Below are 27,041 nucleotides of genomic sequence, written 5' to 3'. Positions count from 1 at the left end.
TTGTTTTTTAGCCTCTGTGAAGCACTTTGAGTTGCAGTTGTATGAAAAGTGCTATACACATATTTGTTATTATTATTACTTTGTAATCATGTTCTATATAGCATGAATATAATCCAGGCATACTGCATTCATCATGTTGTCATTGTCATGTGACCTACCAACAGTTCCACTGCCATCCAACTCCTCTCCCGTGGCCTCATGGGACAGGTGTCCATCAGATGTCCACTTTAGAGTCTTACTGGAAATAGTAGGTCATCCGGGTATTTTTTGCTTACATTTGCAAATTCATACCTACTACTCTTTTTGCAAGTATAAGCATATTATGCAGCCATAATGACATTACGTGACCACAGTATAGCATACTACTGTTTCTCTCACTTTATAGTGTACAGTAACCGGTGCAGGTTTAAGTGTTAGCCCTTTTGGAAACAAGGAATTTGATTGAATGAAAAAAGACTTTTCAAATCTGATTTTCGTTACATTTTATTTCTAAATGCAAATGATAAAAAAAAAAAACAACAAAAAAACTGTATGCTTTAAATAAATCAGTTGCACTAAATGGTTTAGATCCCTAATGTACAGCCCAGAATCCTTTGAGACATCAGCTATAAAAAAGGAAAAAGCCTGAAGTGGGAGATTAAACAATACCGCCCACTTCAATGTTCAGGGTGTGCTTTAAGCCGGCCAGATACACGCGTATACAAAGAAGAGATGGCGACCTGGAGACGGTCATGCGCTCATTTGACACAAACATTCATATTCTTACACATAGAAACATACATACAGTCTGTCCAATGCAGGAAACCGGCGCCGAAGGCAGGACGCTTATTAAAGACCTTTTTAGTTTGGGACTAAAGAGTGGGAGGAGAAGAATAACATCATATATCCTAGGTATATAGTCAGTTTTGAAATTGTATCTTTTTTCTTTTTTTTGCTTGATGTGACCAGAAAACTCTCAAGTCCAAACGTTGTGATGACAAGGAAATGATGTCATCTTGTTCCTGAAGTCTTTCTGCTGGTCTCTTGTGGTTTGTCTGACATGATGTCCCAGTATCAGTGCGGTACGCTGACTGTACTAGGACATGAATGCTAGGCTCGTCCCATCATCCCTCCCTCCCTCCCTGCTCTGAAGTCTCCTGGGCTGTTAACTGACATCCTCTCTTCTACAGGTTTCTATAACAGCAGGCAGCCCGTCTTTTTGCCCCGTTTCCTGGCCTGCAGCGCCGCCCTGGTGGCCATCTCAAACACCTCTCTCACGCCGTCTTTGGTCTTGGCTGAGCATTCTAAATAACCAAAGGCGTTGATTCGGTTGGCCATGTCTCGCCCCTCCTCTGGCTTCACAGGCTCCTGAGTGAAGAAGTATTTCAAAGATATCACAAGCATGTCTAATGACTCCCAGTATCAAAGGGATACTTCACCTAAAACAAGAACATTCTCATTTATATAGGACTATGCAAATTGATTCATCACATTTTTTTTTTGATATTCCATTAAAAAGACAAAAAAATTACCCAAGCTTACAGTGAAAATGGATGTTATTTATACTGTCCAGAACTAAAAAATACCTCCAAATATCATAAAATAACTTTCTTTGTTATAAACAACATAGGTTAAAGGCTGATCAAATTACTGGAGTTTGACAGTATAAATTCCCATCCACTTAAATGGAAACGAGCAGCTTGGGCATTTTGCAGCATTTAAAAGGAACAATCCACCTAAAAAATTTAAATTAGCTACAGTTTATTCATCCTGAGGCCATCCAAGATGCATTTGGCTGTTTGTTTATCAAACAGATTTAGAGAAATTTAGCATCACATCTCTTGCTCACCAATGTGTCCTCTGGAGTGAATGGTGCGTCAGAATGAAAAACTAAAGAGTGGCACCCATTCACTGCAGAGCAAGTGATGTAATGTTAAATTCCTCCAAATCTGTTCTGATGAAGAAACAAACTCATCTCATCTTTGATGGCCTGAAGGGTGAGGACATTGTCAGCTAATGTTCATTGTTGGTTGGCCTTTTCCTTTAAGAATCATAAATCTGAACAAGTAAAAAGACCCTGCCTGTTTCATTTTGGCAAGTTCCCTCCGTGTGTGCTCATCATTTCGGAGATCCTTTTTGTTACCAACGAGGATGATGGGAACATTTGGACAGAAATGCTTCACCTCTGGTGTCCACTTTTCTGGAATGTTCTCTGTGATGGATTAAAGGAGAGAGTGGTAATTGTATTAACCATATTTCAAATCATTTGTATTTAATGGCTTAACAGTTAATTATGTTATATAGTTTAAACTGAGTTAATTGTTAAATATATATTTTTGTTTTAGAGTGTTAGTAAAAACTGAAACTGAGCATCTGTAACCTCAGCTTTGTACAGTTTCAGTGTGCATGTCTGTTTAGGCTTTGATGTAAAGACCAGATGAAAACCCGATCATTCTTGAAAACACATTTCTGCTTGGTAGCTAAACTGCTGCATCTTTAACTTTGATGTGAAATCATTTACTTAGACCACAAGTGAAGGTTTTGTGAATCAGTTCATTCAAAAAATGGTATTTCTTCTTAGCTGACTGGTTTTATCTCTATGAGAAACACACTCAAGATGGTGATAAAACAAAACGATTATAAAATAGTAACATATAAGAAAACAGACTGAGTGGATTTTCATTTCACGTTGACTTGAAAATTGAGATGAAACTTAAATATTGACAGATCTTTTCTAACTGTGATGTGCATCCAGTTGTTATGAATTATCATAGAAGAAGAGTATAAATAAATAGGGGATTAGATGAATCCATCAGTGGTTGACTGGATTTTGGGAAGTGGGGTCATGAAAGAAATCTTGCATTAGTTGAGTTAAGTAGACTAAATTATTATTATTATTATTATTATTTCACCAAAAAATTTAGTTATAGTATTTTGATTATAAATTATGAGGTAAAACATAAAAAAAAAAAACAAGAAAATGTGCATGGGTGAATCTTTCACAAAAAGATCAATAGCATGCATTCAGAAAACAGATCTGACTGTTTACGGGGACGCCTCACCCAAGCTATCAGGACTGTCAACAGAAAAGCACATAAGAATGACATCTGTGTCGGGGTACGAGAGTGGTCTTAACCGATCATAGTCCTCCTGTCCAGCCGTGTCCCACAAGGCAAGCTCCACCTGGAAGAAGAGAGACACTGGTCAATGTGCTAAACCATCTCAAATAACACGACAACTGTGCTCTCACTTAGAAAAGAGGAACGTACATGTATGACTTACACCAGTGTAAACACATCTATTCAACAGGGAAGGATAAAATACTGAATATTTGACGTATTTTGGGATACACATTCCCAATGGTAAATTTAAACTTTAGCAGCAGAAATAGCATTAGGTTGGGAAGTTTTATCAATTCACGTCAATCAGTAGAAAATGTGTGTTAAAGATTTGTTTATCGTCACCCAAAGCACAGTTCCACTTCTTACATATGAAAATATTTTTGTAAAAGCAAATACTACACTTTATTACAATGCATGCATTGTTTCCTTGGTGCATATCAGTGAAAATTGTTTTACTGCGCTTTCATACCTGTTTTCCATCGACCTCGATGTCTGCAACATAGTTCTCAAAGACTGTAGGCACGTAGACTTCAGGAAACTGATCTTTACTGAAAACAATGAGCAAACATGTCTTTCCACAGGCTCCATCACCCACTATGACCAGCTTCTTACGAATGGCAGCCATCTGAGAGGAGAGAGACGAGACAAACTATAAGAAAAAAACTGATTTACAGACCTGAAGCATTTTCACAAAGAGACCAGGGAGAGAAAAAGCGTAGAAAAGAGTAGCTACTAGATAGATAGATAAGATAGATAGATAGATAGATAGATGCTGAAGTCAGATGTGTTCTGTGAATCCTTTCAACATGTCAACATAAACCGGAAACACAGCTGCGGAAGTATCATTTGACCGGAAGTTACACTGTATCGCTATGTTAAAAAAGAAAGAAAAAAAAAACTTTCCACAAATATTTAACAAACGATAACTGCCATAACCGTAAAACACAACATTAACGATTATCTCCGTGTATTCTAGCGTGCAAATATCGTTATATTGACGATAAGAAGCCGTCATGTCGCGAGGCCTGTGTCACCGCACCCCACCATCAAAACATTCACAACATTCACACAAATAACACAATAATACAACATTAAACACTACCATAGACTTTAATACATACACTAGCATGATAAACAACATTTATTTTCTTTATTATTTTCTAAAAACAGACTCGCCTTGCATGTTATACGTTTTTTTTTTTTTTTTTTGAAGTGGAAGTGCTAGCCGATAGCAGGAATTACTCAGAAAGAAACTGTTTTAAATAAACTTAAAACCGAAAAGGATCGACACCCAATTACATAATACTACAAAAAGCGTTCAGAAAAAAAAAGTACAAAATTATTCTATGAACATTTATCTTACCCCTTACTCATTTTATAGCGAAATGACCATCTTTGCTATAAAGAAACCGTGAAAGTGAAACAAGAATAATGTTTGCTTTAATCTACTGAAACATCCATCTTAACATATGTCTGAAGAGTTTAAACTGTGGATTTCTTTAATCGCTTTAATATTTTCTCGGTAATTCAGCTTAACGTTATGTAAAAAAATAAATGGCTGAAAGACAAGAGCACATAGAAAGCAACTCGGCTTCATAAGTTTAATCGTGAACATCAGAACAATTTTAACTCGTTTGTTTAAACTAGCTATCATGAATCATCTGCAGAAATGATGCAACTCGTGTGAAATATCTAAATGTATATGTTTACAATGAGTTTCAGGCCGTTGAACGGAAATCCATAAAGCAGTGAAAAGGCACTCGTTCTCCTCACCAAACGCGATCGTCCCACTCGTTAACTTTATGTATTTATACAAAACATTTAAAAACATTTACCGTGTTCTTTTAGTTGTGCTCCGGGGAAGTATCGACTGTCCTGTCTTTTCCTGCCTGCTCTTAAAGTCCGCCCATCTTCAGTGCTGCCACGAAACAACACCCTACAGTACACCCGACAGACTGTACACCCGACAGGAGGTTGAACCAGCAGGTTTTAACTTGTTTATGTTTGTTGAATTATATTCCCTTTAAAAACTTGGAACTAGGCCTCCTTTCAATATTTATTTTGTGTTGGACTATTTGCTTTGACCTAGACTTTTAGTCTTAAATTATGACCTCCCCAAAACATAAAAAAAAGATAATCTGAACTAACATATATATGATTTTTACCAATGATGAAAGCTATGTGAATATTTATTCACCATTTTTATAAAAAGTGACAATTTTGCCCTTAATAAAACAAAAATTGATAAATGAATGAAAATCAAGGTAAGTAGTATCAATTGTGTTCCTGAAACTTTTGTATTGTTAATTGTGCACATTTATTGAATTATGCTGTATTAAAAGAATATTTATGTGTCTTTACCATAGGCCTAAATAAAATCCTAACTTTGAAATGAGTCCAGACAAGACAAAGAAGTTTATTTAGCTATTCAATAAATGTGTATAATGACAGAATAAATGGTGATTTCAGAAGTGTAGTAGAAGTATTCAAGTCGGTTCCGAAAACAATGACATAAATGATTTGAATTTAAAATAGTATTGTGTAAAATAAGCAGCAGACATGTTGAGAAATGTTGCTTCTTCATATACACACAAACTTAAATTACAATAAAAGCTTAAATTGGATTGTCTGCATTTTGCTAAAAAAAATCCACAGGGCAGTTGAAGAAGCAACTTACAGTGAATAATGTTTTTTATATTATTTAGTATTATTTATATTACACTAGTTTAACAACTCTGCTAAAAGGCATCTCAAACAGTACAGACATGCATGCATTGCTAATAAACTTACAGCAGTCATGTGTCTTGCACATTCCTCACAATTACACTATTTAAAGTGGCAGTGTTTTCTTGTGGCATATTTTTTTCCTGCTGTCAGAATCTGAACGATAAAGAAAAACAGGTTTCTGTCTAATTTGCCAAATCATATCTCTCAGAAGGAGTGTGAATGTGCCCTATGGGCGATGGTCTTCTGGTGATATGATTCTCATCATGAGTGTGTGCACGTGTACTGTCAAATTTTAAAAGACCAAGACAGTAATTTTTCTTTCTTTTGGGCAGTGTAGGACCATCAGGTGGAAATCAGTGAAACATCCACTTCCACCAGTTTCTAATTAAAACAGATAAGCAACGGTTTCTTTTTATTTCGTTTTATTGGACCACAATAAATAAATTACAATGAACAATATATATATATATATAAATAAAAAAACAATCATCCAAAACATTAACAATCTCTCACTTACTCTGTAAAAAAGCTATTCCTTCATATAAAGACTATAAACACATCAGTGTAAGAAAAAGTAAACACAGTACCACTGACCCAGTCTTAGAAAGAGGTAAGGGTTGTTTATGAATGATTTCACATTTGCGTGAGCTGATATAATTATATGACACTTACATATTCATTTACAACATGCGCATAAAGCAGAACTACATTTAAAGCAACCAAAGCAGCCCTTCCTTTTAATCCACAGCGTGAAAGCAAGCAGTCTTTCATCAACATCAGTTTCTGATGTCCCTCATATTTTCACCATACGTTCAGTGTCGTGACTGAAGTCTGGCAGCGTTTGTGTTCCAGCTTTGGCTCCAGGAGTTCATCCAGTAAAGCTGAAGTAAAGCATGGATAACAGAGACATTAGTCTGAGCCTCTGGGTCTAAGAAGGAGCATCATTCGCAGCAGAAACTGTGACTGGATCTAGATCGGAAATGAAACATCAGATTGTCAAATCAAGGATATTTAAATAACAAATACTGGTAACATAGCTGAATAACATGGAGCTAGATGATTCTAATGAATAAAACTGCAAAATAATGCTTACCAAACAATCAAGTTCAACATGTTTCAATGCTGTGCGTGTCCGCACTAAGAAATTGCTTTGAATCCTCCACTGAATTCATCTGCTGCTTTCCACATTTCTTTGCTCTGATCTGACAATACAGCATCCAAAGGATACCTTATGTTTTAAATCACACAAACACACACATACAATTATTAGATACACAATTTCAGACACTTACACTGTCATTCATACGTTTGATGTCCATAAGATGTCTCTTCAGCTCACCAAGGCTGAATTTATTTGATACATTACAGTAAAGTATATAATTACAGTAAAAACTGTAATTTTGTGAAATATTATTATGATATATAATAACAGTTGTCTATATGAATGTATGTAAATAAGTCATTTATTTCTGTGATCATGTATTTCCAGCATCACTCCTCCAGTCTTCAGTGTCACATGATCTTCAGAAATCATTCTCATATACTGATCTGCTGCTCAAGAAACATTTCTGATTTCTGTTTCTGATTGTGCTTGACATGAAAGCCTGCTCTTACCCAGCAGCACCGGGATGCTGAGGATCATGATAGCAACGGCAAAGACGTTCATCTGTTTTGCTGGGTCTCTGCAGTCTGCGGAAAGCTCACAGTCGCACACACGCAGCGAGAGGGTCTGGACTGACTGCTGGCCCTGACTGTCAGAGATCTCCAGGGTCACTTCATGATCTCCTGCACGTACAGAGCTCTCTTTGATCAGTCTCACAGATGGACCTGGGAGAAAGAACAAAAACAGAAACAGAAAATGGGATTACAGTGGAAAAGGGTACATTTGTCGTTGCAATGCATCAAGAGATGATTTATTTCTATTACCATAGTTAGACTGAAGCCTCCACTTCCCCTGGACGTCTCCAGTCAGCTGGAAGTGTAAGGGTGGGCTGTACAGGACCGGGCTGAGAGCTGTAATGTCAGCCGTCTCCTCAGACAGACACATGGCCAGTTTATTGGCCTCCAGCATGGGTCCAGACTGCAGTCTCTCCATGACCCCCACTTGTTTCATCATCTTCGAATCTAACGAGTTACTAGCATCTTTCTGAATAAACAGTGATTGGAAAGAACATTAATGTGTTATCTAGAGTTTCCTCTCAATATCAGTCTCTACTCATGTAACCCTCATCAAAATAATTCAAGCAGAATAAGTGGGTTGACTTTATTTTGATGGTCCCTATAACATACCGTTGACTGTTAATGCTCTAATGAGAGATATAAAGAGATGCATAAAATTATGAACAGAATGGTCAAAAGGCACCATCACAATAAAGTGTTACCAAGTAACTTGACTGAAATAGCAACATCTGAAAGCACTGAAGATGGAAACAAGTTTACACTTTCATTACTTACTGTTTTCCCAGTGAGTTCTGACGGATGCTCGTGTTTGTCGATGAGGTTCAGTATCACTGTGCTTGTGCTGGAGAGCTGCATCTTCTTCCCATGATCCTTTGCTTCAACCAGAATCGTGTATTTTTGGGCCTCCTGCATTGAAATAGAAACAGAAAAGTTCAAAACTATATCTGAGCGATATCTGTGTCAGATGATCTTTGACCTTTTGATCGAAAAAGCTAAAAACTCCTAATATGAACTAATACTAAATGAGACTGGGTTTTATACTTAAATGTGGTAAGTAGCACAAACGTGTGACTGGGTAATTTATAGATCGATAATTCATTGTTAAAAACTAGTTTCTGAAACAAGAAAAGACTAAATGTCAAATAAGATTCTGCATGAATAAAGAAAAGTAAAAAACATGTCTGTCAAGTTCTTGGGAATGTATTCTCTGCTTTCAGTTTCAAGAAACATTACATTTTAAAGCTCTAATAATATATTTTGGTATAACTATAAAATAAATAAAAAATAATAATAGATTTACCTTGAATAAGTGTACATATCATAATGATGTTTTTAAAGTTAAAGTTTTAACGTTTATTGACCTTAACACATAGTCACAATGGTCTTTAGAGGCCTTTTATTTTATTATAGATCTTTTATTTGTTTGTTTTTTATGATGTTTTTCAAATAATTATTACCAATGAAACAGTTTTGTTAAAAAAACAATTTACATACCAAAAAAAGCTACCTAATTATAATTAATTAATTGTAAAACGTTGACATTTTTGACTTTGACAAAAAAAATCTGAATGATCTTAAAAATCGTACAGTTGAATTGAAATAATAACATGCTCATACAAGATATATTCAAATGTATGTGTAAACGTGCGTTTTAAATGAATTAATTATAATGTAGTTGTCACATTTAACACTATTTATTCGTCAGTGGATGGATGTTAATGAACGTTGAAAAAGTTCAGGAATTGATCAATTATATCTGCAGTATAACATTGACAAAGGACTTCAGGAAGGAGAAACTGTGCATGTTACCTCATAATCAAGGTATCCCTTGAAAGATATGGTCCCTGCCTGCTCTCCTGTTCTCTGCTGAATGAAGAAGTGTGCACTGGAGGCAGCGGGAGACACCGAGACGATTCTCAGGGTAAACTGAGCGTTCGCTGAGCCAGGCTGATCGTTGTCTGTGGCCAGCACTGTGACCAGAGGCTTACCTTTGGGTAAAACAACACAAAGAGGATCAGGTGAAATGTTGCTCTTTCACCTGGAAACCAGCCGGTTTAAACCAGTTCTGTATATTTGTGTCATACCTTGTTGTGTTGCTTCATCTACTGCAATTTCATACACATCCCGATTAAAAACAGGAGCGTGGTCATTAAGATCCAGAATATCGATGACCACAGCAACTACTGTGTGTTTTTTAGAAAGAGTGATCTGCAAGTCAACCACATAACAGTCAGTATTAACTATTAAAAATACTCTTTAAACTGAGCCACTGCTTATTGTAGGACTTACTCTCAGTCTCTTGTACTCCTCATAGTCAACTTTTCCATGAGCGTAAACGGACCCGTTTCGGTCCACAGAGAGAATCCCTTTGGGGTCTTTGTCGATGCCCTGTCCATGAATGGAGTACTCTTCGATAACTTTCTTCTCAATATTTAACTGAGAAAGGATGGAAACATACTAAATGATTCATTTGATTGAGAACACACTCAGAATTCTATGCTCATTCAAAAACTTAGGCTGCTTTTAATTTAATCAGATGATATTCTGCTGTAGGAAACGTTTCAGTATGACCTACATCTCCCAGTTTATATGGGAAAGGCCCAGGGTGCTCTTCTTCCATGGTCAGGGAATCCACAATCCAGGCTCGCTTTTTGCGTACGTTTAGTTTTGATGAGGTTGCAGTCTGAATACAGACACTCTGATGAGGAAAATATTACACAAAACATTGCAATTTATTCATTAGAAACTCAATTGCCTTTTAGCTACCATGTTCTGGAGGATATAAGGCAATGATAATACTTTATTTTAAGGACCAGCTCTCATGGTTAGCCAGCGTGCATATTACTAGTACTTATAAAGCGCATATTAATGGGTTATTTTGCATGACTGTATTTTAGATCCCTTTTTTTTTTACCTAAACTTAACAACTACCTTACTAACTATTAAAAAGCAGCAAGGAGTTTATAGAGGCAATAGTCATAGTTACTAGCTGAGAGTAATAATTGGTCCCCAAACTAAAGTGCAACCAATGCAACTTGTAACCAATAATAAGGTTGTTTTACAGTATTTTTATGTGAATTAATGTCTGCCACTATTTATTATTTCCAGTTTATAACAAAAAGTGGAAAAAGTGGAATATAGCAAACACGCACACAAAGAAAAAGAAAAATAAAACATAATAAAACTAGTCGGAAGTAGTGATTTTTACAGTGTCACTATTACATGTTATATCTAATTAATTAGAAGTAATTACAAGCAACTAACCCTAAACCAAACCCAAATCATAAGAAAACACATGGTATTGATTAATATCACTCAATACTTGCAACTGTATAATTGCAGTGTAAGAAGGACACCTTAAAATAACGTGCAACACAAAATATTATGAAATTGAAAACTTTATAATTAAACTGATAAAAATGAATAAATAAAATCCATTCGGTTACTTACCGCAACAAGGAAAACAATCACCACAGTCTTCATTTTAAGCAGTGAGAGGGACCGTTCGCTCAGATACAGGATCTTTGCTTCTCTCTTGCTTTAGCTGTGCTCTAATCTGCGTGTGACTGTGTCGATCCTTTAAATAGAGCCAGAGGAGGACGATTTGAAAACATTTCTCTGGAAACCCACTGAATCAGATTAATTTTTAACAGCTATAGCTGCCTATTGTCTAATGGGCTTTCTAAGGAACAATGCATGAAGGAGTCTGACAAGAGTCCAGACATTCTTAAACAGAACACAAAACAAGAAGAAAAGAACGAGAGGCTATTAAAACAGGTTCTGGTGTCAATTAAATCGAAAATAAGCACATTTCAAATGTTAAAATGAATGATTTATGCATGACCTTGTACATAGATTCCTAATAGAAAGGCCTTCGGTTCAGAGAGTGTTTACCTGTTAGCAGTGTGTTTATTGCTTTATTTCTTTGGAATGATTTAAGCTTCTGTTGTCCTAAAGCATAGCGTTCATAGGTCAGATTTTTTATGAATCTATTAATATCCTTCTAAGCAAACAAACCCCACTTCCCATTCCTGACTAAACACAACATACTGCATGAAGGTGGCACTCTCAGTTAATAATCTTGATGTACTGTGACTGTGCCATATGAACATATGCAGTATAGGCCTCTCCATAATGTGTTTAATGTAGCGCCATTGACCACTGGTTTTCATGTTTTCAGGTAAGCACTTATCAGTATTTCCAGAGTAATATTCTTTCATCTGCATGGAGGATTTCATTTGAATTGTGCCAAGTGAAAAACAAATAGAAATGCCATTGTTTTTTAATCTGTTAAATCGAACATCAACATGCAACTAAGATAACACCAGCATTTTTCCATTTGTGATAAGATATTGTTTTCCAAATATAGTGTCAGATCAGAGGCCTTCTGTGAAAAGAAAAGGGCATTTACTGTAGTCAAAGGAGATGATTAAATGATCAGATGTCTTTGACTTTTTGAAAAGACTTTGACTTTTCACCTAAAGTGCACTTTCATTGTTTCATTGAAGAGTTTTAATTTACAGTCAAATGAGGACAACAGAAGTAATCAAAATATGCAAATTATATCAAAATATGTAAGTGGAATGACAAGTATGAGTTAGTCCAATACAGTACATGTAGCAAGTTTTTTATATTATTATATAATAAATAAAAAGAAACAGATAGAATAGATATAGTGTAAGTTATTGGCATATGGAATAAAAATACAATGAAAACACATGCCTAAGTCAAAAAAATGCGTAATTTAAAAAATACTGAGAATAATTCTGTTTTTAATTTATTTTTTATTTTTAGTTTGATGGTCTGATTACAAAACCTACAGTTACAAAGGATACAGATGTTACACAGGTTCGCTTTATGTTCATCCCTCTTTGAGAATTGTCCATCATTGATCATATTCATTTTAGGATTTAATAACAGATGTGGCCCTATAATACTGTAAATTTTGGCTCTCTAGCTAAAATCTGGTGGCTCAAGGCACTCAACAAGAACAAGAACAATAATAATACTAATAAATCAACAAAGAAAGAAAGAAATAGTGAATGAAGGAAGACACGTGTCTCACGATCAGGTACAGTAAGTAGCTTACATTCCGCTGTTGTTTTGACTTGTTGAAAACAGTTCTCTTAAAATAACACTACAAAAGTTTGCCAATGCTAACACATGTAAAGATTGCTATTAATATTGTGCAGACAAAAATTACAAAGCAGTTATTAGTAAAAATATACACGATAACATAAAAATGTTTTGTGAATCTAGTCAATGCACATCAAATATATGGAAGCTTGATTTGACACTGTAAAAATTCAATAAATAAATAAGGTAAAATTTTAATAACTAATTCTCACAATTAATTAGCATGCATATTACTACCACATTGGCTTTTTATGAATTATAAAGCTTATTAATGCCTTATTCTGCATGGTAATATTTTAGACCCCTAAATCCCACCACACACCCAAACTATCTTACTAACTATTAATAAGCAGTAAATTAGGAGTTATTGAGAAAAAAGTCATATTTATTAGTTAGATAACAGTGATAACTGGAGAGTCAGAGTCCTTATGTCTCTTATCTTATTCAGTTCTTATCTTATTCTAATAAGAGAGTCTTTCTGTTCCACAAAGAAACATTCACACAGCCCCAATTTTCAAGTTTTTGAGTTTTTTAAGAGCCAGACGAAGCTACTGAAGAAATGTAGTCAGATTTATGACAGGTCAGAAACAGCCAATAACTCCAAGTGAGTAAGTGAGTGATGACGGCTTTACTATGACGTTCTTTTATGACTCTTTTATGACTTTTAAGTCACACTGTTTATTTTTCAGTGATAAATCTGTGCACTTGCATGATGACATTTCCTGCGGCTCACGTGAAAACACTTAAAAGTGAAATGCCATTAACACGTGACGTTTCTTTAGACAATGTTTAACTAGTTACCTAGAAAATAGTCCAGCGTTTTTCACATGCCTTTTGTTTAAAATGAGAAATAAAACTGTTTCCTTCTTGCTTATTTACCCAGGGATTTATCTTAATTCAAATGCTATTTAGAGATAACTTGCATGCTGTAGTCAGTTTTAAGGTTAGTTGTATTAGCAATCTTTCTAGTATATCTTATATTTTATTTGTTAACTTTCTAGACTATTACTTTGGAAACTACATTTGTCAGTGTGCTGTCTTAGTCGGCTTTGTAGTCTATTCTTTTGCTGACTCTTCATATGTTGCATGACAAGATGAATGAAGTTCCAGGCATAGTTTTCTATTTCTCACCCTACATATCAGAAGTGCATATTCGCAGCACACACTAAACTGTGCAGAAGTTCACTAACATCACAAACAGCTATTGTTCTGTTTCTAATCCTCGCTTGCACCTTTCTTCTGCTAGAGCCCTATACAGTTGCCTACTTGAGCTTTAAATCACATTTTAGACATTAAACCCATCATGAATTTAGATCACATACCTATCAAAATGAAAATCAAATAGCTGCAGCTAAAGATTTCACTAAAGAAATCCAGAGTGTCTTCTCATTGACCAGTGAGAAGGTACATCAGACAAACTCAGAGTGAAGAGTGCATTGCGATGTCAAGTAAAACAGCTGCCAGAGATCATGTTCTTGTTGCTGCAGATGAAGCAAGAGAATGTAACTCCTCATCAGGGGTCAGAGGAACTTTACCCAGAATAGAGAGTTCCACTCAAGCTAACCACTCCATCATGACCAGGATTCTCCATCTCTTCAGCAGTCAGTCCTCAGCTTGCACCGATGGACGAGTGCCCTGACCTAACTGAACATTTGGGGCTTAATGAACATCATCTCCGTTGGTGAGAGCATGAATTTTCAGCCCAGTTTGAAGACCAACCTAAACCCAATACTCCCTGCCACCTATCCAGTTTGAATATGCGACACTGGGTCAGAGCCAGAGGAGACCTGCTTTGGACCACCATGGTATCCATCCCTGCCGGAGAAAACTTACAGAGGTCCATCACCATCTATTCCAATATTGACATCGCTGACAGGGAAGTCTTTAGGCTTCATACAGATACATAGGTTCCCGTGATCAGTCAACACCATAAATGTTTCTTGGGGACACTTCCACCAATGCCTCAATTCATCCATGATTATTTGCATCCCTGGGTACTGTGACTTGCTGCCAGTGTGGATCCTACAAATCAATATAAATAAATATCATTACATTTACTTAGTTGACATTATTTATTAAGCTCTACTACATTGAGTTAACATAATTAGTTTTCAACTAATAACACTAGTAGAGCTGATAAAACATACCTTAGGTCAACAATGAACCAAGAGAGGCTGTCAGCACTGGCACTAACTTGGATATGGAGGACATAGTGACAGCATTTGCTGCAGCTAAGAATCTTCAAGACTGCATTTGTTCAGTATTTTATCTTCTGCCATATAGATGAAAACGGATATTTTGTTAAAGAACAAGCAGTTTATTTAATTTTTTTTTATTTATGTTCTATTTTATGTGTCTGTTGTATAAATATATATCTAGCTACAAAGATATAGTAACAAAATAATCGTTTAGAAGGGCCTCATCTATTAATTTTGCCTGGGGCCATACTTCGTCTTGGTTCGCCTCTGCACATAACCAAACACATTTTTTGCATTCCATTATGTAAATATGTGCTAGACAGACTTGTTTGACTATTTGTAATGTCTCACGCATGACAGAAAAACACTCAAGTTCATTCTACTGCTCGCAATAATGCATTCTGTGTCTTCAGACCATGTAAGGGTCCCAATAGGGCCTCAACGTGCTAAACACAGATTATTTAAATCAGAGTAGCCTAATGAATATGATTAAGCAATAAACTACACAACAAACTTTTTATTCCATATCTGACATGCATGGTTTAATCTACAGTAAATACCAATGTCAGTCCTTTAAGTTGGAATTGGAATTACGCTGTAAACGTTGTAAATCAGTTGTTTTGTCTTGGCTGTTAACATATTTTTACCGATTTCCATTTCCTGTTAAATAGGTGGTGTCCTTATTTAACACGAGACACTCACATTTATTATCTCCCGACTGGAAACACAAGACGTCACACCATGATTTCGTCACATACACAAGTGTCATGTCACCTGCTCAACACAAGAGGCCAGTGTAGTCTGATTTTTAACCTAGACAAATATATAATCTATTTCACAACCCACCTATATATATATATATATATATATATATATATATATATATATATATATATATATATATATATATATATATATATATATATATATAAACACATTACTTTAATCTTAAAAGTATAATATGACGTAAGTAAAGTATTTAAGAAAAATAAGCTTTTTATTTTATAGTACAACTGTCAAATTTCACTACTAATTTTTAAGTTTTAATTTCTTTGTTTACACAGGTTAACATATGAAACATGTCCATAAAAACAAATGAAACAGATAAATAAACACTAAAAACCTAGACAAATTTACTTCAGTCAAAATGTATTTTTGCAATGGTTAAATGTTCAGCAATATCTTCAAAAGATTCTCTTGAGATGATATGACAAGGAAATAATGCACAACTTTGTACATTTTGTTATGTTTAAATGTTATAGTGTTCCAATTAGCCCTGTGTTTGTATGGAGTTTCTTTTATGTCTATTTTATTCAATCAAACATCCATTATTTTGTAATTAAAAATTAAAAGATTGTAAAAAAAATCTTGAAAAATCTTATTTTCTTTGTACACTATAAACACTTTTCATTACGAAATGCCCAAATGTTGCTTTCTTTTCTGACAACTTTTTTGTGAATCTAACACTGAAAATTGCTTGTGAGTGCAGGATGAAGGGCCTTTTTCTATTGGTCACTCTTGAATCAAGTCACAGGTTGACCACACCCACTATGTTTCACCGCAATCGTTCTCCATGTACGTGGGTTTAAGCGACCCCCAATAATGTACAGAAGTTCTAAGCGGCCATGCATTATTATTTTTAGTTTCTTGTTTTCTCATTATAACAAATTAATTTTCTCATTATCTCGACATAACAAACATTTTCGGTAACACTTTAGAATACTGTTTCTTACTTACTACATAACTAATAAGGAATTATTAAAGAACTAACAGGTGATTATTCATTAACACTTAACTCACTACTGTTAACTACTAAGGAAGATGTGTTAACTAATCAGTATGTAATATAATTGTATGATTGTGTTAAGTAACAGTTAGCTAATCAGTAACTAATGTATTCTGCCATACCTCCTGAAGAACTACTATTAATTATCTACTAGTTAGGGTTCAAGAAAAACAACTATGAAGTAGCTATTAATGAACAGTTTTACACAATTACATTGAATTGTGACCCTTTCATATAAATGTTATTAGCAGTAGTAGTAGTAGTATGAAAATACAATATTAATAAATGCAATACATTTTAGAGGTTTTGCTTATGTAGTAAATTGTTTTGTGAGTGTGTTTTGTAATAAATCAGCTACCAATAGGACTCCAGTGCCTTGTGATAACTTACCTTAGTTTTTATATTTTATATACAGTACTGTATGTGTGTCTCATCAGCATATACCACATTGCCATTAATTCAATTTCTTTATGCAAGGCAAAGCCTGAGGAAAAGTGAAAATACAGGTATCCAATTTGTAATTAATAAAGAATTATCAAATAATTCTGCAGGACTTATTTTGAACCTGAAACATTAGGCCTATTTTAAAGTGAAAATGTTGAGAACCCATTAGTAATTAATAAAGAATGTATGTATGTAGATAAAATGTTAAATTATAAAGTAGTGGAAAAAATGACAACTGTGATTGATAACTTATTAGAATGTATAACAATTGAAATATATGAAGAAAAAAGTAAAAATGTAACAATCAGCTGTATAAACAGAGCACCAGGCTCTAGTATCGAAGCATTCAATAACTGGATAGAGGAAATGTTTTCAAAAACTAATCAAAAAGTTGTATTTATCTGTTGTGATTTAAATATTGACATGCTTAATCCAAATAAGCACAAAATGTTTGATGAATTTATTAATACAATGTACAGCATGAGTTTATACCCCAAAATTACCAGACCGAGTAGAATCACATCCCATTGTGCTACTTTAATTGATAACATATTCACTAATGATATTGACAATAATACAGTGAGTGGACTATTAATTAACGACAGCAGTGACCACCTACCAGTTTTTCTCAAGCCAGAAGAAAAACTAAAATACAGACGAGTGAGGACAGCGGAAACTACAACTGCATTTAAGAACAATCTACTGGCACTAAATTGGGAAAAGGTATATAATGAAAGATAGTGCATATGAAACTTTTCTAAGTATATTCACGTCATTATATGATAAAATTGTCCAATAAGACAGTACTACAGAAAACAAAAATACAAAGATTAACCATGGCTCACAAAGGGATTAAAAAGGCCTGTAAAAAGAAAAATACACTATATAGAGAATTCATAAAACGAAGGACTAAAGAAGCAGAAAATAAATACAAAAAATATAAGAATAAGTTAACCAATATTATAAGGGCATGTAGGAAAGATTACTATAGTAAAATATTAGATAATAATAAAAACAATATTAAAGGAACATGGAACATATTGAACAGCATTATTAAAAATGGTTTGAAACAAAAGAGCTACCCTCAATATTTTATTGATAACAATATGAAAAAAGATAATATGGATGATGTGGTAAACAGTTTTAATAATTTTTTTGTAAATGTTGGACCAAGTTTAGCAGAAAAAAATCCTGATTCACTGTCATCCGTGGATTGGGAGGATAATCTCATTAAAAAATCCTTGCTCAATGTTTCTTACAGCAGTCGAAGAAAAAGAAATAATACGTATTGTAAATAACTTTAAAGGTAACACATCTACCGATTTAAATGAAATTGATATGAAAGTTGTAAAAAAGGTCATTGATGGGATTTCAAAACCACTTACATACATCTGTAATTTATCATTCCAAACCGGTAAATTTCATAATAAAATGAAAATAGCAAAAGTTGTACCTTTGTATAAAACTGGGGAAAGACACCACTTCACAAATTACAGGCCTGTTTCTTTACTTTCACAATTTTCAAAAATACTAGAAAAACTATTCAATAACCGATTAGAAAATTTCATAAACAAATACAAATTACTTTCTGACAGTCAATATGGATTTAGAGCAAACAGTTCAACATCACTGGCACTAATTGAATCCGTTCAGGTGATCACAGAGGCAATACACCAAAGACTGCATTCAGTTGGAATATTCATAGATCTCAAAAAAGCTTTTGACACAATCAATCATGAAACATTAATCAATAAACTGGAACGGTATGGGATTAGGGGGTTAGTATTGCACTGAGTGAGAAGTTATTTAAGCAACAGAAAACAATTTGTGAAGTTGGGTGAATATTCATCATCACGCTTGGACATTGTTTGTGGCATCCCCCAGGGGTCAGTATTAGGTCCAAAACAGTTTTTACTTTATATCAATGATATATGCAACATTTCAAAAACATTAAAAATAGTATTATTTGTTGATGACACTAGTATTTTCTGTTCTGGGGGAGATTTGCATGAACTACTGGGGAGGATTACTTCTGAAATGTGCAAAATGAAAATGTGGTTTGATAGAAACAAATTATCAATAAACTTAAGTAAAACCAAATTCATATTATTCAGTAATTGCAATAAGAATTCACAGGTACAGATACAAAATAGATGGGGTGGGCATTGAAAGAGTAAATGAAAATAAGTTTCTTGGGGTAATAATTGATGATAAAATAAACTGGAAGTCACATTTAAAATATGTTCACAGCAAATTGTCAAGGAGTATTTCTGTTCTTAGTACAGCAAGACACACTTTGGACCATAAATCACTCCACATTCTCTATTGTTCATTGATTTTACCATATTTACATTATTGTACAGAGGTTTGGGGCAATACTTATAAATGTTCAAAACAATCACTATTCATATTGCAGAAAAGAGCCATAAGAATAATACATAATACTGGTTACAGAGAGCACACAAATTTACTTTTCTTAAAATATGAAATATTAAAATTCATTACGATTGCACACACACACCTGCATCTAATTACACACACACACCTGAAGCTAATACACACACACTCATTTAAGCAAAATAATCACTCTCAGTCTTGGCGAAGTCTTGTTTAGTGCCATTTAGCATTTTTCGACCGTTTTCCCTTTGTTTGTTCTTCCCGTGTCTGATTTTGGATATTATATACCACCTTTGATTCTCACCTTCCCCGACCTCTGCTTGTGACTGTTATTGATTCTGGATATCCCTGACATACCAGACGCTGTTCTCTGATCTCTGCCTGTATAACCATTCTCTTATTTAATATACTGCAAATGGATCCGAACATCTCTGACTCATCGTTACAACAACTCTCGTTATGTCGAGATCACAAGGAAATTAATTCATTATTATGGGAAAACAACTTTAGTTATGTCGAGATCAGAAAATTAAGGCATTATAATGAAAAAACAACTTTCGTTATTCCAATAAAAACGAGAAAACTAAGTCGTTATAACAAGAAAACAACTTTCATTATAATGAGAAAATTAAGTCGTTATAATGACAAAACAACTTTCGTTATGTCGAGATAACGAGAATATCAAGTCGTTATAATGAGAAAACAACTTTAATTATGTTGAGATAATGAGAAAATTAAGTCGTTATAATGAGAAAACAACTTTCATTATATCGAGATAACAAGGAAATTAAGTCGTTATAATAAGAAAACAACTTTCATTATGTCGAGATAACGAGAAAATGAAGTCATTATAATAAGAAAACAACTTTCGTTATGTCGAGATAACGAGAAAATTGTCGTTATAACGACAAAACAACTTTCATTATGTAGAAATAACGAGAAACTTAAGTCTTTATAACGAGAAAACAACTTTCGTTATGTCGAGATAATGAGAAAATTAAGTCGTTATAGCTAGAAAACAAGAAGGAAAAAAGTGATAATGCAGGGCCACTTAGAATTACGTAATAACGTGGTATTTAGAAAGTATAACTAATTATTTTGTAATTAAAAAATAAAAGATTGCAAAAAATTCATTATTATAAATGCTGCCACTGGGTTCAATATTTTCCAAATATGGAGTATCATTCCACCTATTTGCCGATGACACCCAATCATATCTTCCTTTTAAATATAATGATTCAAGTTCCATAGAGGTTCTGCTAGCTTGTTTATATGAAGTTTTTGCCTTAAATGAGAATAAAACTTATTCTGTTTGGTCCAGGTGATTCCTATGATTTTGGTGATCTGGACCTTGGCGACTTAAGCTCTCACGTTACCCCATGTACAAAAAAATATAGGTGTTTGTTTGATTCAGGTCTCAAGTTTGATAAATTAATTTGGTTGTCAAATCCTGCATTTATCATATACTACATCTTGCAAAAGTCAAACCTGTTCTTTCTTTAAATAACTTTGAAAAAGTTATTCATGCATTTAATACTTCACTCCTTGATTACTCCAATTCACTCTATTATAGTGCAAATCAGTCATCTATCAGGAACAAAATTTTCAAATGGTACAAAATGCTGCAGCCAGGCCACTGACTGGCAGTCGAAGTTTTTATCATATGTCTCCCATTTTAACCTTTTCAGTAGAGGGTTTAAAATATTCCAACGGTCCCCCCAGAATGAGTTGTTTTTAAGACAACCAATATTTTAGAACATTCCCTTTGTTTCCATGGCGACATGTCAGGCTTGTCACGTGACACACCGCCTCTAAATTAACACTATGTGATAGATGGATCGCTTTTATTTAGTTTATCCTTTTTTATTTAAAATATTGACAAAATTGCATTCCATGTCATGAAAAATCTGATATTCCGATTCATAATTGTGTAAATGAGTGTGTTTTGTCATTTAAAATCCTTTCTAAATTATCTTGATTGTGAACTGTAATGTGTAATGTAACCATACAGCTCAAAAGGTTAACTTCTCTGCATTGGCTACCAGTCAAACAGAGAATAGATTTAAAAATTAAGTTTTAATGCTTTAAAAGTTTTTGTTTTCAAAGCATTACATGGCCTAGCACCAAAGTATGTTCCTGACATTTGTTGACCCTGGACCACAAAACCAGTCTTAAGTGTACATTTTTAGAAATTTGAAATGGTACATTGTTGTATTTGGCCAAGATGCAACTATTTGAAAAAAATCTGGAATCTGAGGGTGCAAAATATCTAAATACTGAGAAAATCATCTTTGAAGTTGTCCATATTAATTCTTAACAATGCATATTACTATGCACCGATACCACTTTATTCAGCACTCGCCCGATACGATACTTTTATTTTTGGTACTTGCCGATACTGAGTAGTAACAGACACAGTCAAACCAAAATGTATTCAGATACTTCCAACATTTCACATTGTCACAGTTTATTCACTAGTGTAGAAGATTGTAATAAAATATGACCAGAACTCAAGAGTTAAACTTTCAGAACAAATTAATCTTGATAATGTTAGATAACTTTGATAGAAAGGTATGTAATGAATTACAATTGACCAAAAATTATTCATGAACATGATTTCATAGCAATTATCATTCTCGTAACCCTCATGTCTGTGTACTTGACCAAGCAGCAACCTCCCACTCTCTCTTGTGAAGCCAACACAGAAGTAGTCTCGTGTAGACTAATGGCTGAAGGTCTGGAACTCATGCCCATTAGGCCGTTTGACGACATATCAAACAACCTATCACAGTTTTTTTTCGTTCAGCATCACGTTTTGAGGTGTGGAAATGTCACCACAATAACAGACCAGTGTGTAAAACTCTCAGATGTGTTTTAAAGATTCTATGCCGAGAATTTTTATTATTACATATACTTTTTGAAACTCCTGTGTTTAATTGACCCTGATAAGCGCTCTTTATCACAGTTGCAAACACTACGGCTTTCTTCTTTCATGAGGGGAATTGGCATCATGCCATCTTTGTTTCCAGGTAGAATGTTAAAGAACACAATGCACTCAAAAATTGCACTAAGAATATTGCAATTCCTAATTAATGTTGGTAGGCTGTATCATGCAGCCATACACTAAACTGTGTGAGTGTGGGTCACGACCCAGTTTGAAAACCCCTGTTATAGGCTACCTATTTTTAATTTAATACAGTTGTTGTTAAGGTTTTTTAACCAAATCTGTTTTTATGTACAGATATAAATATTATTACTAGTTCTGGGCAACAATTCTAGCTCTTGGGGAAGTTCTGGCCTAGTGGTTAGAGAATTTGACTCCTAAGGTTGTGGGTTCAAGTCTCGGGCTGGCAATACCATGACTTAAGTGTCCTTGAGCAAGGCACTGAACCCCAACTGCACTTTAGCACAAATGGCTACCCACTGCTCTGGATGTGTGTGCACTTTGAATGGGTTAAATGCAGAGCACAAATTCTGAGTAAATTTTTTTTTTTACATCATGATGAATCGCATGATTGTCTGCCATTAGTCGCAATTAATCACATTGTTATGCACAGATCTAATAATGCACCGAAAAGTAGACTATTGTGCACTTTTTTCATTTAAAAGTACTGCTATATGAGAAAAAGTTAAATAACATTTGGTTTGCAAATATTTTAAACATACAAGATCAACGTAGTAGCTGTTAAAATATTTCTTGTTAATCTCAACTTATAAAATTAATGTAATTAAATAAAATACAAAATAAAGCTATTTGTCACTGCAAGGACATTAACGTTTTTATAGAAAATATTTTGTAGTTAAATATGTTATAGAAAAACTAGTTATGCTAAGAGTAAAGAGCCTCAATCATAACATATAACAGGCACTTTCCTATTAGAGACCTGCATGATTGCGTCACGGGACAACACTTGATGGGTGGGTAGAGAATAGTGTGTGCGGGATGCGGGAAAATAATTAAGGTGTGCTCACACTAGGCAATTTTAATCCCCAAAGCCTGGTTAATATGACTAGTGTGATCACTCTGTTTAGCAGTCTCTGGCTCGGTTGGGAGAGGTGGGCCAGAGTGCGGTTCAGTTATATATAGATCAGTGAGTGTGAATGCTAACCACGCTGGAGTGCAGATAATCTGATACATGCTGCATGATTGTGTGAATATTTCTGAGCAGCGAGTGCAACAGATGTTGTGACGCATTTGCCGAAGCCTCATCAGTGTCACCCTAGAAACACATGAGGAACACCTGGGAACCAAGCTGCTACACAAGCAGCCACGCCACCGACACACAAGGGAGTCATCACTCTAGAAGACTGGATGCTAACGCTGTTCTTCATTGTTCCCCTACAGACCCCATGACCGATCATTACCCCACGCTCGGCAGAAGCATGAGGAATCACCAACAGCGTCCCTTTGCCTCATAAAAATAAAAAATAAAAAATTAATAAACATTTTTTCCTCCCTAAACGCTCCTCCCCCTCATCATGAAATAACTCCTCAAACATCTAACCGAGTTCAGCATCCGCCAGCAACAAATTGTGGAGCACCGCACTAGCCATCTGGGGGAGACAGAATGCAAGCTTGTCATCCTCCAGGCAGGTCGACATGCTCCAGGCAGGAAAATCACTGCCCCCAATGCTGTGGAGATGTTCCTGCAGATGTTCGAGATTGTCGCCTCACGACAGGGCTGGGAACGGCTGCTCACCCCACTCTAAAATGGTGAGGCACACACTATTTCACTCTCTCACCCGAGTCCAGTGAGAGCTACGAATAACTGAAGTGAGAAATCTTTCCTTGGGTGGCGTTGTCGCCGATCGCAGCGGCGCAGCAAGGCCCTGCACTAGGACGACCAGCTGAAGCACTGTTGGGCCCAGGTACGGGTCATTGAGTGGAAAGAGGTCCAACTGCAAAAGTCCACCCGGGGACATGAGTACATCCTGGTGATCGTCGATTATGCCACCCGGTACCCTGAGGCTATCCCCTGAGTAAGGCCACCACCAAGGCCCACGGGTTTCACCCCCTTTGAGCTCCTGTTCGGGCGGCAGCCCCGTTGCCTCTTGGATGTTGCAAGAGGGGCGTGGGAGCAGCAGCCAGCTGTCTGTCTGATTGTGAGAGGGTCGACAGAGTGATGCCTTTAGTCTGAGAACACCTCAGTCAGTTAAATAATTTGATCAGGAGCATCCCCTCCTGTGACCCATGACAAAGCCTTTCTTAATAATAGAAAAACCCTGCGTTAATACATGATAAAATAATTATCAGCTTTTATCAATTAAGGTGTTAACGTGATAACATCTTAACTTATTATATTACAGGTGTATTTTTTTATTATTATTATTTCTTTTTTTTTGCAGCAGGGCAGCTCAAGAATGTTGGGCACACAAGTATTGTGTATCACTAACTTTTAATTCTAGTTATTATTATTCTTCTAAGACTACATTTTCAACTGCTACTCCTCCTAGAGCTTTAACTCTACAGACTCCAAACTCAGCCCAGATCTTCAGACTGATAATTATTACATACTGTCACAGTGTCTGGGTTGTGTTCCCTGGGTTTCCACTAGATGTCCTCCTTTCCCACGGTGTCTGTCACTTCATTAACCACATTCCTCACGTCCCTGCCTAAATCATTGCACCCAGCTGTCACTGGTTATCTATCATTACACTCTGTCAATTTCCCATTAGCGTTTGTCTCTCCCTGTGTATTTAACCCGGTCTGTCTTAGTATGTGTCACGGAGTCCTTGTGAATTCATGTCCGTCATTCAGTCATGCCCTTGCCTTGTGTTCGTGTTTTGTTTTCATGTTGGATTGTTATTCTGGTTTTGACCCATGCCTGGACTGTTTACTCTTTGGATTGCCCTTAAATAAAAACATACTTGCATTTGGATCTTTCTCTGTGGTTTCCTGTATTCCAGCCGTGACAGAAGGACTCTGTAACTGCAAGATCCAGTGGTATGTCTTCTGATGTTTCCCCTTCCCCAGCCAGGATGGCGGAGTGGAGAGCGAAATATTTGAAGTTGACCGCCCTCCGCCAAGAGGGCAATGAGGTGGGTGCCATTGCACAGGTGTTCTGGTCCCTGGCCGAGGGAATGGGATACAATGATGCGGCCCTTAAGGATTATTTCAACAGCGTGCTGGATGACCTGGTTTTTTAAGAGGAAATGGTGCATTTAGACACATTTGAGTTTTGGGAATTTCTGTACTACTTGCAGCATCGGCTTCCACGGGATACCCCAGCCACTCCTGTCTCTTCCGGTGGGATGGCCGGCAACCCAGCGCCACTACCCAAGAAGTCTGCCAGCCCAGAGCCACTGCCCAGGATGGCCGCCGGTCCAGCGCCACAACACCAGGTGATGACCCTGATGACCCTCCAGAGTCAGGGCTTGTCACCGATGACCCTCCAGAGTCTAATCAGGTGCCCATTGACATTCCAGAGTCGAGTCAGGTGTTTGTGGACCCTTCAGAGTCAGGGCTAGTCACCGATGACCCTCCAGAGTCAGGGCTAGTCACCGATGACCCTCCAGAGTCAGGGCTAGTCACCGATGACCCTCCAGAGTCAGGGCTAGTCATCGATGACCTTCCAGAGTCAGGACTAGTCACCATTGACCTTCCAGAGGCAAGTCAAATCACCGGTGATCTTCAAGGACAGAGTCAAGTCACCGGTGATCTTCAGGGACAGAGTCAAGTCACCGGTGATCTTCAAGGACAGAGTCAAGTAACCGATTATCTTCAAGAACAAAGGCAAGTCATCATTGATCTTCATGAACAAATGCAAGTCACCAAGGATCTTCATGAACAAGTGAAAGTTACCAATGATATTCATGAACAAATGCCAGTCACCAATGATCTTCAGGAGCAGAGTCAAGTCAGCATTGATCTTCTGGAATCAAGTCTAAACACCAGGGGATTACCAGAGCCTCTCCTTGTCTCTGCCGAATTACTGGAGCCTCTCCTCGTCTCGGCTGGATTACCGGAATCACTCAATGCCTCTGCGGGACTTCCAAGAACCTCGTCAGGTCTCAGTCGAACTCTATGAACATCCGACTGATCCCGTTGTGGCCACGGAGGCCACTCTTAACTTGTTCAGATTCTTTGTTTCAGACTTGCCCAACCAGACTCATTTGCCTGTTGGTCTGGCCGCACGGATGTGGTGGTCTTCTGCTCCGCCCTTGGGGGCTTCCGCCCTGACCACACGGTTATGGTGGGTTTTCTGCTCCACCAGGTGTGCCTGAACATTTTTGATCTCCTGTGTTTTGGTTGTTGTTTTTTGCTTTTTTTGTGTTCACTCCTGTCCCTGTTCCTTTCTGTTCTCCTGGCCCTCCGTCCCTCCCCCGGAGCCTCCACCTGTCCGCCTCCCTCCTCTGTTTTGTGTCTTGTTGTGGAGAGTCTGGGAGCCGCTCGGTAGAGGGGGGGTATTTTCACAGTGTCTGGGTTGTGTTCCCTGGGTTTACACTAGATGTCCTCCTTTCCCACTGTGTCTGTCACTTCATTAACCACATTTCTCACGCCCCTGCCTAAATCATTGCACCCAGCTGTCACTAGTTATCTATCATTACACTCTGTAAATTTCCCATTAGCGT

General features: G+C 36.3%; 2 protein-coding genes across 3 annotated transcripts; both read right to left on the bottom strand.

The window, feature by feature from the left end:
• Positions 1-465: 465 nt before the first annotated feature.
• On the bottom strand, positions 466-5,099 carry rhoac (ras homolog gene family, member Ac). The gene is made up of 5 exons (XM_052593812.1): positions 4,937-5,099; positions 3,571-3,726; positions 3,042-3,162; positions 2,061-2,191; positions 466-1,347 (listed from the first exon to the last, which is right to left on the bottom strand). Exons 2-5 carry the CDS (start codon positions 3,724-3,726, stop codon positions 1,174-1,176), a joined length of 582 nt encoding a protein of 193 aa, XP_052449772.1. The 5' UTR covers positions 4,937-5,099; the 3' UTR covers positions 466-1,173.
• Positions 5,100-6,260: 1,161 nt separating this feature from the next.
• Positions 6,261-11,102, bottom strand: LOC128011443 (cadherin-4-like). 2 transcript variants are annotated; one of them, XM_052593810.1, is made up of 10 exons: positions 10,959-11,102; positions 10,084-10,206; positions 9,798-9,944; positions 9,593-9,716; positions 9,318-9,496; positions 8,283-8,414; positions 7,755-7,974; positions 7,443-7,655; positions 6,922-7,056; positions 6,261-6,797 (listed from the first exon to the last, which is right to left on the bottom strand). In XM_052593810.1, exons 1-9 carry the CDS (start codon positions 10,989-10,991, stop codon positions 6,935-6,937), a joined length of 1,293 nt encoding a protein of 430 aa, XP_052449770.1. In that variant the 5' UTR covers positions 10,992-11,102; the 3' UTR covers positions 6,261-6,797; positions 6,922-6,934. The 2 variants fall into 2 exon arrangements, with proteins under 2 accessions (XP_052449770.1, XP_052449771.1); XM_052593811.1 differs by having other exon boundaries at positions 6,261-6,709.
• Between the last annotated feature and the right edge of the window lie 15,939 nt (positions 11,103-27,041).

This window comes from Carassius gibelio, chromosome B23, assembly GCF_023724105.1.
Source record: "Carassius gibelio isolate Cgi1373 ecotype wild population from Czech Republic chromosome B23, carGib1.2-hapl.c, whole genome shotgun sequence".
Classification (NCBI taxonomy): domain Eukaryota; kingdom Metazoa; phylum Chordata; class Actinopteri; order Cypriniformes; family Cyprinidae; genus Carassius; species Carassius gibelio.
The sequence above is the reverse complement of the archived record's forward strand: the minus strand, read 5'-3'. Positions and strand labels throughout refer to the sequence as shown.

What these genes read in the sequence shown, in the direction of transcription:
- rhoac (XM_052593812.1), bottom strand. Translation starts at nt 3,726, where the DNA reads ATGGCTGCCATTCGTAAGAAGCTGGTCATAGTGGGTGATGGAGCCTGT. An exon ending in TGACAGTCCTGATAGCTTGG is followed by an intron (nt 2,192 to 3,041) that starts GTGAGGCGTCCC and finishes AATCCATCACAG; the next exon opens with AGAACATTCCAGAAAAGTGG. An exon ending in AACTTGCCAAAATGAAACAG is followed by an intron (nt 1,348 to 2,060) that starts GCAGGGTCTTTT and finishes TTCTTCACTCAG; the next exon opens with GAGCCTGTGAAGCCAGAGGA.
- LOC128011443 (XM_052593810.1), bottom strand. Translation starts at nt 10,991, where the DNA reads ATGAAGACTGTGGTGATTGTTTTCCTTGTTGCG. An exon ending in GAGGCTTCAGTCTAACTATG is followed by an intron (nt 7,656 to 7,754) that starts GTAATAGAAATA and finishes TCTTTCTCCCAG; the next exon opens with GTCCATCTGTGAGACTGATC. An exon ending in CAGCATCCCGGTGCTGCTGG is followed by an intron (nt 7,057 to 7,442) that starts GTAAGAGCAGGC and finishes TTAAAACATAAG; the next exon opens with GTATCCTTTGGATGCTGTAT.